This window comes from Boleophthalmus pectinirostris, unplaced genomic scaffold (genome assembly GCF_026225935.1).
Source record: "Boleophthalmus pectinirostris isolate CB_2022bp ecotype Guang Dong unplaced genomic scaffold, ASM2622593v1 HiC_scaffold_6, whole genome shotgun sequence".
Classification (NCBI taxonomy): domain Eukaryota; kingdom Metazoa; phylum Chordata; class Actinopteri; order Gobiiformes; family Gobiidae; genus Boleophthalmus; species Boleophthalmus pectinirostris.
The window spans coordinates 41,148,779-41,160,467 of record NW_026571447.1 but is presented as its reverse complement, the minus strand read 5'-3'; the positions used below and the strand labels follow the sequence as shown (position 1 = coordinate 41,160,467).

General features: G+C 43.2%; 1 protein-coding gene across 1 annotated transcript in view; it reads right to left on the bottom strand.

Annotated features, from left to right (window-relative positions):
- Positions 1–3,987: 3,987 nt before the first annotated feature.
- The window catches only part of LOC110153900 (lamin-A-like), an 18,258-nt gene continuing 10,556 nt past the window's right edge, over positions 3,988–11,689 (bottom strand). Inside the window, exons 4-10 of the mRNA XM_055164070.1 lie at positions 11,545–11,689; positions 9,158–9,563; positions 7,938–8,045; positions 7,075–7,194; positions 6,506–6,559; positions 5,939–6,082; positions 3,988–4,333 (exon numbers count right to left, since the gene is read on the bottom strand). The exon at positions 11,545–11,689 is cut by the window's right edge and continues 76 nt beyond it. Coding sequence (XP_055020045.1) covers positions 4,298–4,333; positions 5,939–6,082; positions 6,506–6,559; positions 7,075–7,194; positions 7,938–8,045; positions 9,158–9,563; positions 11,545–11,689 — 1,013 coding nt within the window. The 3' untranslated portion in view covers positions 3,988–4,297. The remainder of the gene's footprint in view (positions 4,334–5,938; positions 6,083–6,505; positions 6,560–7,074; positions 7,195–7,937; positions 8,046–9,157; positions 9,564–11,544) is intronic.

Below are 11,689 nucleotides of genomic sequence, written 5' to 3'. Positions count from 1 at the left end.
GCAGGGGAAAAAAAAATAAAAGGCACGTCATTTGGGTTCAATTTTCTAAGATTTTTGTTTAAAAAAAAAAAAAAAAAAAAGAGCAGAACACATCTTCTTTAATAAAATGAAGAGCCTTTGGTTCTATCAGTTCTTTGTACTTTTGTAGAATTTAAACTGTTGACCTTCTGGTTTCTGGGTCAGTCTTTACCCGACTGTACTACTGCTGCCCCCTGCTGGTTTTATTTGCTGGATTCTTCTGTATTCAAAGAAAAGTTTTATTTTGTATTTCCTCATATTCAAATTAGTTTTTGGTTTTCTCATCTCTGGTTAAAATACAATATATAAAAAAAAAAATAATTGTAAAAAAGAAGAAGAAAAAAAAGGACATCTCAAAATTATTATGGTGGACCCTGTCCTTAAAGTACAGAGTAAATATTTAGAGAGATTTTAAATCACTGCAATTTGAAAAATTTAATTTAAAACAAACAAAAATGTTGGTATTTCCAGAGAACAGACAGTACGGAAGCCCTGAACGGCAAAAAAGTAAATACATAAATAAAAAAGCCTAAATGATGCGCACCTTTACTTTCTTAGATTTTTGTTTAAAAAAAAAAAAAAAGAAAAATACAAGAAAATGTTTTATGGTTTGTCTTTGTTTTTGAAAGTTGTTAGTGCAAAAAAAAAAAAAAAGGAAAAACCATAAAACATTTTTTTTTTTTTAACTTTTATTAAAATCTTAGAAAATAAAGACATTTTTTATTTTTTTATTTTTTTCTTTCACCAATACATCCAAAAAAAAAAAAAAAAATCTTGTTTTTTTTCAGGGCTTCTGTACAAACCACACAAATTTGAAGAAAATGTATATTTGTAAAGTGTCCAAAAAAGTGCTATAAGTCTGATGTATTTTTTTTTTTATAACTGTTTTTGTTATAAAAGTGGGAGGAAAATTGAAAAGTCAAAGTAGAATTTGAAACATTATGTAATATAAAAACCACTGACAGGAGACCGATGTAAAGCTCGATACTGCCGCCTCTGGATGTGACGTGTAACTGTTTTTATCACATTCCAGATTTTTACATTTTTGTACGAAGCTGTAAAAACTATGACGTGTAAATATGTAAATAAAGTTTCCATTTTGTGTTGAAATAAGCACAAACACAACACGAGTCGAGGTCTTTTACTGTATCAAAGTAAAGCACAAAGAAAACCGGGATTTTTTATTTTTTTTTTTCCGTACATTTCTAATATTTTCATTGCAAATCTTTACAGCACTTTCCGTTCTGCAGCATCAGAGGGTCGGTTTTTGGCACACGGAATCTTTGGTTTTACAGAATTCTGACGTTCGATACAAATTAAATGCAAAAAAAAAAAAAAAAAAAAGAAGAAATCATAATAAAAAACAAACACAAGGGGGCAGTGTGACAGAGTTACAACGACATCGATTCAAGGCACTTTCAGAAGGAAACGCTTAAAGCTGCCCTCACTGCAAAAACTAACATTTAAATTTGATTAAAAAATGACTGAAATCACTCAGTTCTACTTGTTTTTGAGCTTTAAGATTTTACCAAATGTTTTTTTTAGGCTATGTAGACATTTTTTTGTGTTAATTTTTATTTTCTAATGTGGTAGTTTGAAAAATCCACCTAAAATCAGATCACTGTGGTTTAAAGATGCATTTTGGAACTTTTCTGGTGGAGGTCGGTCTCCATGGGGATGTTATAGCTCAGCCTGGAATGTTCCACAGTGACATTAAATTTATACATCCTTGGAGACAAGTAAGTGACGCCACAGTGCTGCGTTACGAGTCAGATCTGTGATTTTTATGTGTTAGATCTGTGACTTTCTACACGTCTGATTTGTGACTTTTTATCAGATCTGCGACTTTTCTGAGTCATATCTGTGACATTTACAGGTCAGATGTGTGATTTTTAAGGACCAGATCCGTTACATTTATGGGTCAGATCTGTGACTTTTTAACGGGACAGATTTGATTCATAAAAGTCCCACAGATCTTACACGTAAAGGCCACAGATCGGGTGCAACTTTTACGAGCCAGATCCGTGACATTTAAGGGTCAGACCTGTGACTTTTTATGGGTCAAATCTATGACTATAACTATATGAATATCTGTGACTATAATGGGTCAGGATCTGCAACTTTTACGGGTTTGATTTGCGACTTTTATGGGTCAGATCTGTGATTTTTTTACAAATCAGATCCGTGACATTTACGGGTCAAACCTGCGACTTTTTATGCATCTGATTTGCAACTTTTACGAGTCAGATCTGTGACTAACGGGTCAGACCGGTCACTTTTATGGGTCAAACCTGTAACATTTACGGGTCAAATCCGTGACATTTACTGATCAGATCTGTGACTTTTATGGATTAGATCTGTGACTTTAAGTTTTGTGTTTTTATTTGTTTTTACTTTTCTTTCATTTGTTTCATTTGTTTTTCTCAAAATTACAAAAACAAATGGCTTTAAAAAAAAAAAAAAAAAAAGATCTGTGAAGAGGCGATTCCGCTCACGTTAAAAGTCGTAAATTAAACAAAACTGACTCTTGTGAGGTTTAAGTCATGTTCTAATGTTGTTACTTGATCAAAAACAGACCTGGAGTTTTGTTTTGTTTTATTATTAGTGTGTCTCTAAACCTCTAAAACTCCAAACGCTCTGTTCCACCTTGTGATGTCACGAAGAGGTAGTTTCCAGCTCCTTTTATCTTAAGTTCAATGGAGATCAGCAAATCCAGAGCTGAAATCCTCCAAATGATTCAACAGTGAAGGTGTGTAGAGTCTAAAAACACAATGGAGCACCTCTTCCTGTATTATCACATGATGACATCACAGGGTGGAACAGAGCGTTTTCAGTTTGAGAGAAGAACTGTGCGTTAAACGTGTGTGAAAGAAACAAAAACAACTCCAGGTCTGTTTGTGACGAGGAAACGGAAAATGGCACAAATACGGAGCCTGTAAAGTCATTTTCGATGCTGGATTCCCAGAAAAGTTCCGTAATGTGTCTTTAAATTAAACCTACTGAGTAAAATAACCCAGTTCTAATCTAATTTCCAGTCATTTTTTGTTCATTTACACGTTAATCTTTGCAGCGTTTAAAGGTAATTAAAATACTAAGCTGAAAATTGCATAGCTTCATACAGTACGACAATTCAAGTAAAATAAAGACAAAAAAATAAAAATTAACCCACGAGCGGCGAAGCGCGACTACAGCACAGAGAACTAAAAGAGAAAAGGTCTGTCCTACGCAGAAAACAAAAAAACCCCAAAACCCCAAAAACCCCTAAAGCCCCAGAGCCCCAAAAAGCCTCAAAAAGCCTCAAAAAGCCTCAAAAAGCTGGTGATTACAAAACATCTGATCCAAAAACAAAGATGAAAAACACAGACGAGTCCAGAGGAGAGTCCAGAGGAAGTCCAGAGGAAGTCCAGAGGAGAGTCCAGAGGAGAGTCCAGAGGAGGGTCCAGAGGAGGGTCCAGAGGAGAGTCCAGAGGAGAGTCCAGAGGAGAGTCCAGAGGAGGGTCCAGAGGAAAAGTCCAGGAGGTCCAGAGGAGGGTCCAGAGGAGACAGTCCAGAGGAGGGTCCAGAGGGGAGAGAGTCCAGAGGAGAGTCCAGAGGAGAGTCCAGAGGAGACACCAGAGTCCAGAGGAGGGTCCAGAGGAGAGTCCAGAGGAGAGTCCAGAGGAGAGTCCAGAGGAGGGTCCAGAGGAGAGTCCAGAGTCCAGAGGAGAGTCCAGAGGAGAGTCCAGGAGGTCCAGAGGAGGGTCCAGAGGAGACCAGAGAGGGTCCAGAGGAGGGTCCAGAGGAGAGTCCAGAGGAGACACCAGAGGAGGGTCCAGAGGAGGGTCCAGAGGAGAGTCCAGAGGAGAGTCCAGAGAGACCAGAGGAGGTCCAGAGGAGACCAGAGGAGAGTCCAGAGGAGGAGGAGGGTCCAGAGGAGGGTCCAGAGGAGTCCAGAGGAGAGTCCAGAGAGAGAGTCCAGAGGAGGTCCAGAGGAGAGTCCAGAGGAGAGTCCAGAGGAGGGTCCAGAGGAGAGTCCAGAGGAGACACCAGAGGAGGGTCCAGAGGAGGGTCCAGAGGAGAGTCCAGAGGAGAGTCCAGAGGAGAGTCCAGAGGAGAGTCCAGAGGAGGGTCCAGAGGAGAGTCCAGAGGAGAGTCCAGAGGAGAGTCCAGAGGAGGGTCCAGAGGAGGGTCCAGAGGAGAGTCCAGAGAGAGAGTCCAGAGGAGAGTCCAGAGGAGAGTCCAGAGGAGGGTCCAGAGGAGAGTCCAGAGGAGAGTCCAGAGGAGAGTCCAGAGGAGAGTCCTACATGATGGAGCAGCTCTCAGGCTTCACACGGCCCTGAGGAGGAGAAGAACACAGAGACACAGAGTGAGACTGTGGTTGAGAAGTACATTTGTAGACTCATATTTCTGTCTTAAGTGTTTGTCATAAAAATCTAAACCCTGGAGTCGGCTGCAGGTTTGTTTCTCTGTGGTTCTTCTGCTCTCGTTCACTAGTTTTAATGCACCTTCTCTGTTCAGGTTCCTACAGTTCTACATGTTGGAATCATCTGGAGTTTGGAGCCTCGTCTCGTCTAATCACATGAACCCAGTGTGCGCAGAGTCGTGTGTCAGAGGGGAAATGATGAAAACTGAGGTTTGGTTGTACTTGTTGATGAGCTGAACATAACAGAACAATAAAACAACATGAAGAAAACTGGGCCTGGGAAGATGTAATTGCATCTTTCCAAATGTCCTCCTGGTTTGTGACGTAAAAGCCTGAAGAGAAACTATTGGAGTCAGGGTCAGAAGGAGCAGGAAGAGGCTCCTGGAGCACTTCCTGTTCCTGTCCGTTCATACATACGGTCTTGGTCTACGCCTGTGACATGTTTGAGCCGTCAGACGCCAGAATAAAAAATCTGAACTTTTGCGGTTTGATGCTGCGTCTCAACCAGCGACGATGCTCCAGTGTTTGTTATTCACACACCAGAGGAGGACAACACGACAAACTGGACCTGAGACAGACCAAAGTTCAGCTGAAGCTGTGGTGATCGGACGGAGCTGAGATGAAACTCACCAAACTGAACATGTCTGAGTGACGTCATGAACCTGGACACGGCGCTGCTGAGCGATCACCTCATGAGTTTATGTAAAATACTCTAACCGTTTCTCCTGCTCTGCCGTCGCTCACAGACGAGAAACAAAACATCCAAAGAAACTCACGACCGCCACAGACATTCTGGACACCACAGACGCTGAGGTGGTCCCAAAAATGTTTTTTTTAAAAGATTCTCTAGATTAGAATCCTGCATTTGGTTCCATATCTGACTCCAAAATATGTGGGTCCAGATTTTATGCAAATTAATTAATATTTAGTGGCTACTCAAGACACTTGAAAATGTCCCTATGGCCTAAACTAGAACAAAGAACAAAATAAATAAGGTGAGGACCCCCTCGAAAACGAGATGTCGAGACGTCTCAAGAGGCTTATCCTCCAAACAAATACATTCTAATTCAAATAAGGCGTGTTTGAATAATTTGTCATTTTATTCTGCAAACACAAACAAACTTGTATAAAAAAAAAAACTACGTAGAAAGTCCAAAAAGTCCATAAAAAGTTCCTCTGAAACATTTCCTTTTTCTTCCTAGTTTCTTCCTAAATCATCTTTTGGTGCTAAAAAATCTTTGCAGGTTCTAATCGAGCTCATCTGAAACTTTATTTTTACCCTGATGTGATGAACCAGCAAATCTGACCTCAAACATAAAGACTCCAACTCGAGACGTCCAACGAGACACGAGGTCTGAACGCAGATTTAGTCCTGGTCTGGTCTCGTGCCCTCACCACAGTCCTGCCTCCGGTCTGGGGGTCTGGGTCTGGGTCTGGTTTGTGTCTCTGTTTGTGTTTGTTTGTGGTTCTGGTTGTGTTTTTGTGTTGTTGTTGTTGTTGTTCTGTTTGTGTTTTTACCTGCTCGTGTCCCATGAGGAAGGAGTGTCCGCCGAGTCCCTCCGGGAGGCCGCCGCCGCCACAGGCTCCGCCCCTTTCTGACGGCTGCCCGCAGGCGTCGCAGATCACCGTACGACTGCGCAGGTTATACTCACTGTGACCGGTCTGTGCATGGACACAAAAACACACACACGACACACACAACACGCACAACACAAATACACACACACACACACAGACAGACAGACACACACACACACACACAACACACACAACACAAATACACACACACACACAGACAGACACACACACACACAGACACACCATTATTACACATTTATTTACATATTTTTACATTTTATTTGCATGTGTGAACTCCTGGTTTGAACACGTGACGTAAACGAGTGTGTGTGTGTGTGTGTGTGTGTGTGTGTGTGTGTCGTGTGTGTGTGTGTGTTTGTGTCTGTGTGTGTGTGTGTGTGTGTGTGTGTGTGTGTGTGTGTGTCTGTGTGTGTGTGTGTGTGTGTGTGTGTGTGTGTGTGTGTGTGTTTGTGTGTGTGTGTGTGTGTGTGTTTGTATTTGTGTTACCGAATCTTCGTCGTCGTCCATCACGACTATGTTCACTTTCCTCGAGGCCAAGTCCTGTAAACAACATCCACGAGTTAGAACTGAACCAGGACTAAACCAGGACTAAACCAAAACCAAAACCAAAAAGACCAGGACTAGACCAGGACTAGACAGGACTAGACCAGGACTAGACCAGGACTAGACCAGGACTAGACCAGGACTAAAACGAGTCTAAACAGAGTCTAAACCAGGACTAAATCAGAACTAAAAACCAGGAATGAACCAGAACTAAGCCAGGACTAAACTAGAACTAAACCATAACTAAAAGCCAGAACTAAACCAGGTCTAAACCAGGACTAAATCAGGACTAAACCAGTTCTAAAACGAGTCTAAACAGAGAATAAAAACCGGGACTAAACCAAAACAAAAAACCAGGACTAAACTGGTACTAAACCAGAACTAAACCAGGTCTAAAACAAGTCTAAACAGAGTCTAAACAGAGTCTAAACTGGGACTAAACCAAAACTAAAAACCAGGTCTAAACCAGGTCTAAAAACCCAGTCTAGGTCTCAGTCAGTCTCGGGACAGACCTCTCCGTTGTTGTTGATCAGGGTGGTCATCAGCAGGTCTCCGGTGCTCCACGAGTCCTGACTCTTCCACACCAGGTCTGTGGGGGGGCTGTGGGTCCCGCCGCCTGACGCCGCCCACACCTGACAGGGACAGGGACAGGAGCAGAGAGACAGGGACAGTGAGCACAGGCAGGTGAATCGGACAAAGAACAAAGGACTAAATAAAATAATAAAACACCACATGGCAAATTATTTTAACAAATGAAAGAGCTTCAGAAAATCCACTTTGTGTGAAGGTTCAAAAGTAAAAATATTAGAATATTAATACAAAAGGTAAAGTACCACAGAGTGTGTAAAGAGGAGGACTGAGGGAGTGTCACGTCACCCACAGAGTCCAGCTCCAGTCAAATGAAGCTCATGAGGTCAGCGGTTACAGGAGGGAAATTGGAGCCGAGTTACATCAGGAACAGGAATTTATTTATGGACAAAATAGTGAAAAAAAAAAAAACTCCAGGGACGTTTTTTTCAGTATAAAGTGAAATGGACTCTGCGGGGACTCTGCGGGGACTCTGCGGGGACTCTGCGGGGACTCTGCGGGGACTCTGCGGGGACTCTGCGGGGACTCTGCGGGGACTCTGCGGGGACTGGGACTCTGTGGGGACAGGAGGGACCGTAGGAGGGACAGTAGGACTAGGACGGGGACTGCGGGGACTCAGAGGGACAGTAGGACTCTGCGGGGACTCAGAGGGACAGTAGGACTCTGCGGGGACTCAGAGGGACAGTAGGACTCTGCGGGGACTCAGAGGGACAGTAGGACTCTGCGGGGACTCAGAGGGACAGTAGGACTTCTGTAGGACTTCAGTGGGACTTCAGTGGGACCGTACCGTGACAGTGGCTCCGGCCTTCAGGGTGAACTTGTGAGGAAACTTGTAGGCGAGCACAGCGCCCCCTCCTGCCTGATTCTTGAGCTGCCAGCCGCCCATCGACTGATCCTGAACACAACCGCAAGAAAAACATCCAAGAGTTTAATAACAGCCGCTGCGTAAAAGTGTCAAAATACTAAACTAAAGACTAAACGATCCAGACTTTTCCACAGCCTCAGCTCGTTTCTCTTCACGAGTTTTGTGGAGTTTTGTTTAAGTCTCTGTCGTCAACTGAACAGAAATGACCTCATATCATTTCCACAAAAATAATCTGCATTTGTATTTATTTATTTATTTATTAAAGGGACAGAGCAGATTAAAAGACAAGATAATTTAAGACAAACATGAACTTGTAAATTTGCAGGACTGGAGCCAAAGACGAGTTTCATCCTTAGTCCCTGTTGGACCAAGATCAGCCACAATTATGAACCAAATTATTATTAATAATGAATAATTTTAGAAATAAACTCGCACAAATGAAACAGTCACAGGACAAAACAGCAAAAACCAAACTGTCAATTGTTTGTGCTTCGTTTGTGCTGCTTCAGTTTTGGAGATATTAAACCCACAGGAAGATTCAAAATGCTCTAAAATGCGCAAAATGGATCAATCATTTGTGCTTCAATTGTGCTACGAAAAGTTTTGTTCAGGCCCGATTACGTTACGTAATTTCCGTCCAAAAACGGTGCCCAACAGAGCTCATAGACAGAATTCTCTTCTTCTTCCCTCCGACATGTTGCTGGTTCATCAGATGCTTTGTTAAAAAACGATTTAATCTTTGTTCACTTGAAAGAAAATCAAAAATAGACACATTATCGGGTGTTGAAGGTAAACGGATTAAAAAGGAAAGTAAAGAAGGAAACAGCAGGAGCGAGTAAGGATGGTGTCTCTACTCTTCAGGAGCAGGAACCAGAGTTTAATCGTTTAATATTTTAAGAATCAGAATCGCGCAAACTGAACTTTGTGCAGCACAAATGAAGCTCAAATGTTTGACTCCATTCGTTGTTGTTTTAGAGCATTTTGAAGTTTCCTGGAGCTGCTGAACCCAATTTGATTTATAAAAGAATCATTAATGTCTCCAAAACTAAAACAGCACAAACAATAGATGTAGTTTTTGTTTCGTTTTGTGTTTGACGGGCGTCTTCTCGCTGGTCCTGGTGTTTTCTTCGGTGGACTCGTACCTCGTCAGACTTGTTGCTGAGGCGGATGAACTTTCCCTCCAGATCCACCTCGTCCACGGTGACCCGGCCGCTGGCAGAGGCGCCCTGGCTCACCCGGGTTTTGGTGACCGTGCTGGCGCTCTCTGAGTCCAGGTCCACGCGCTTCCTCTTGGCGCTGGCGCCGGAGGAGGTCCTGCTGCTGGACGCCACCTGGGTGGTGGACGTGGCCTGGGCGGAGGCGGCGTGGGTCCCGGAGGAGTTGCGGCTGCTGCTGCCGTCGGTGGCGTGGGTGCCGGAGGAGTTGCGGCTGCTGGACACCGCCTTGGCGCTGGAGGAGCTCTGGGCGTAGAGAACCCGGCTGTGCCCAGAGCCGGACGTCCTGCTCACGGTCACTTTGGCAGAGGACGGACTCGGGGACAGGCTCAGGCTGCAGACACAGGACAACAAGATGTGAACTTAACTATAATATTTATTAGAATATTGTTGGAGAACAAAGGATATAAAATAAATAAAGTGACGATCTCCCTGTGGTGGTGCAGGACCAGGCAGAAGTTTGGATTCTCAATGTTTTTTGTTTTTTGAAGATAAAATAATCCTTTGTCTCCCATGGGACAAATTTGTCTTGGGACAGGAGGTCACAGATTTAACACAAAGACAGAACAACACAACAACAAAAGCACCACACAAACATCACACAAACATCCACCACAGAACAGAAATAAAAGACCAAGTCTGACCACGAGTGACACAACAACAGGAGCTTTAAGTCACTGTTTTAGTCACTCTTCACAGACAAACCCTGTGAAAATGTTTTTAAACTGCACTGTCTGCAGATTAACGGCCAAGGGCACAAAAGAATGTGTTGAATCTGTTCAGTTCACAGTTTAAGACCCCGAACCTTCTGTCTGACGGCATCAACTCACACTGAGTGAAGAACATGGGTTTGGTCTCTGGTCTGACTTTTCACTTCCAAACGGTTTCCACAAAAATTTGCTGAAATGAACTTGGGGCCTCACTCATTATTTTACCTGCTCTTTTAGTCAAAGGTAAAAATCTGTGAGAGTCCAAACATTTGACTGACAGTGTGCAGGTGTGTGACGTGTGTGAAGTCGCCCTCATCAAACACAAACCTCCACAAAAACTATGTCCTTCATTTGTGCTGCAAAAAGTTTTGTTTGTACAATTATGGTTTGCTATTTTCTGCTGATGACGTCACCCCACCCCCCAAAAATGTTAAAACGTTCAAACTATTACATAAATTCTTTGTTTTGTTTGTGCTGTTGTTTGGCGTTAATGTTTTACTTTTTGCGTTTGCATTTTTAAAGTTATTATTTTCTGATTTCGACGATTACATTACATCATTTCAGGCCGCAAATGACACAGGGAATTAGAATTTATGTAATAGTTTGCAATTTTTTTAGCATGTTTTAACAATTTCTAGGGGACGGTGTGACGTCAATGACCGAAAACAGCGAACCAGAATCGCACAAACGAAATGACTGACCCCAGTTTGTGTCGTTTTATTTAATTTTGAAGTTTCCTGGAGCTGCTGACCTCAACTTGACCTGTAAAAGAATCTTTAATATCTCCAAAACTAAAACAGCACAAACCAGCGGCATAGTTTTTGTGAAAGTTTGATGTGGGGCCAACTTCACACAGGTCCCTGTGTGACTGTGTGATTGTGCTTCGTTCGTACTGCTTTCTGCTACTAAAAAGTTTAATTTGTGTGATTATGGTTCGCGATTTTCGGCCGATGACGTCACACCACCACCTCGAAAATGTTAAAACATGCAAATTATCACATAAATTGTTTTTGTTTTGTGCCGTTAATATTTTACTACGTTTTTATTTCGCTGATCATATTACATCATTTCAGGCTGGAAATGACACGGGGCATTGGAATTTATGTAAGAATTTGCACATTTTTTAGCACATTTTAACATTTTCGAGGGCAGGGGGCGGGGTCACGTCAACGGCTGAAAATCGCGAGCACAAAACAACGCAAACGATTGACTCCATTTTGTGTCGTTTTAGAGCATTTTGAAGTTTCCTGAGGCTGCTGACCCCAATCTGACCTGAAGAAGAATAGTTAATGTCTCCAAAACTAAAGCAACACAAACAAAACTTTATGCAGCACAAATGAAGCATAAATGATTGACATAGTTTTTGTGAAGGTGTGAGATTGATGGGGGCGACTTCATCCAGGTCCCCGTGGTGTTCCCCCTGTGGTCCCTGTGGTGTTCCCCCTGATCCCTGTGGTGGTGGTCCCTGTGGTGGTCCCTGTGGTGTTCTCTGTGGTCCCTGTGGTGTTCCCCCTGTGGTCCCTGTGGTTTCCCTGTGGTGTTCCCCGTGGTGTTCCCCGTGGTGTTCCCCGTGGTGCCCCCCGTGGTCCCCCCGTGCTCGCTCACCGCTCCTCCTCGCCCTCCAGAAGTTTCCTGTAGGCGTTGATCTCCATGTCCAGGGCGAGCTTGATGTCCAGCAGCTCCTGGTACTCGTCGAGCTGCTGCTGCATCCTCGCCGTCAGCTCGGCCATCTGCCTCTCCTTCTCCTCCA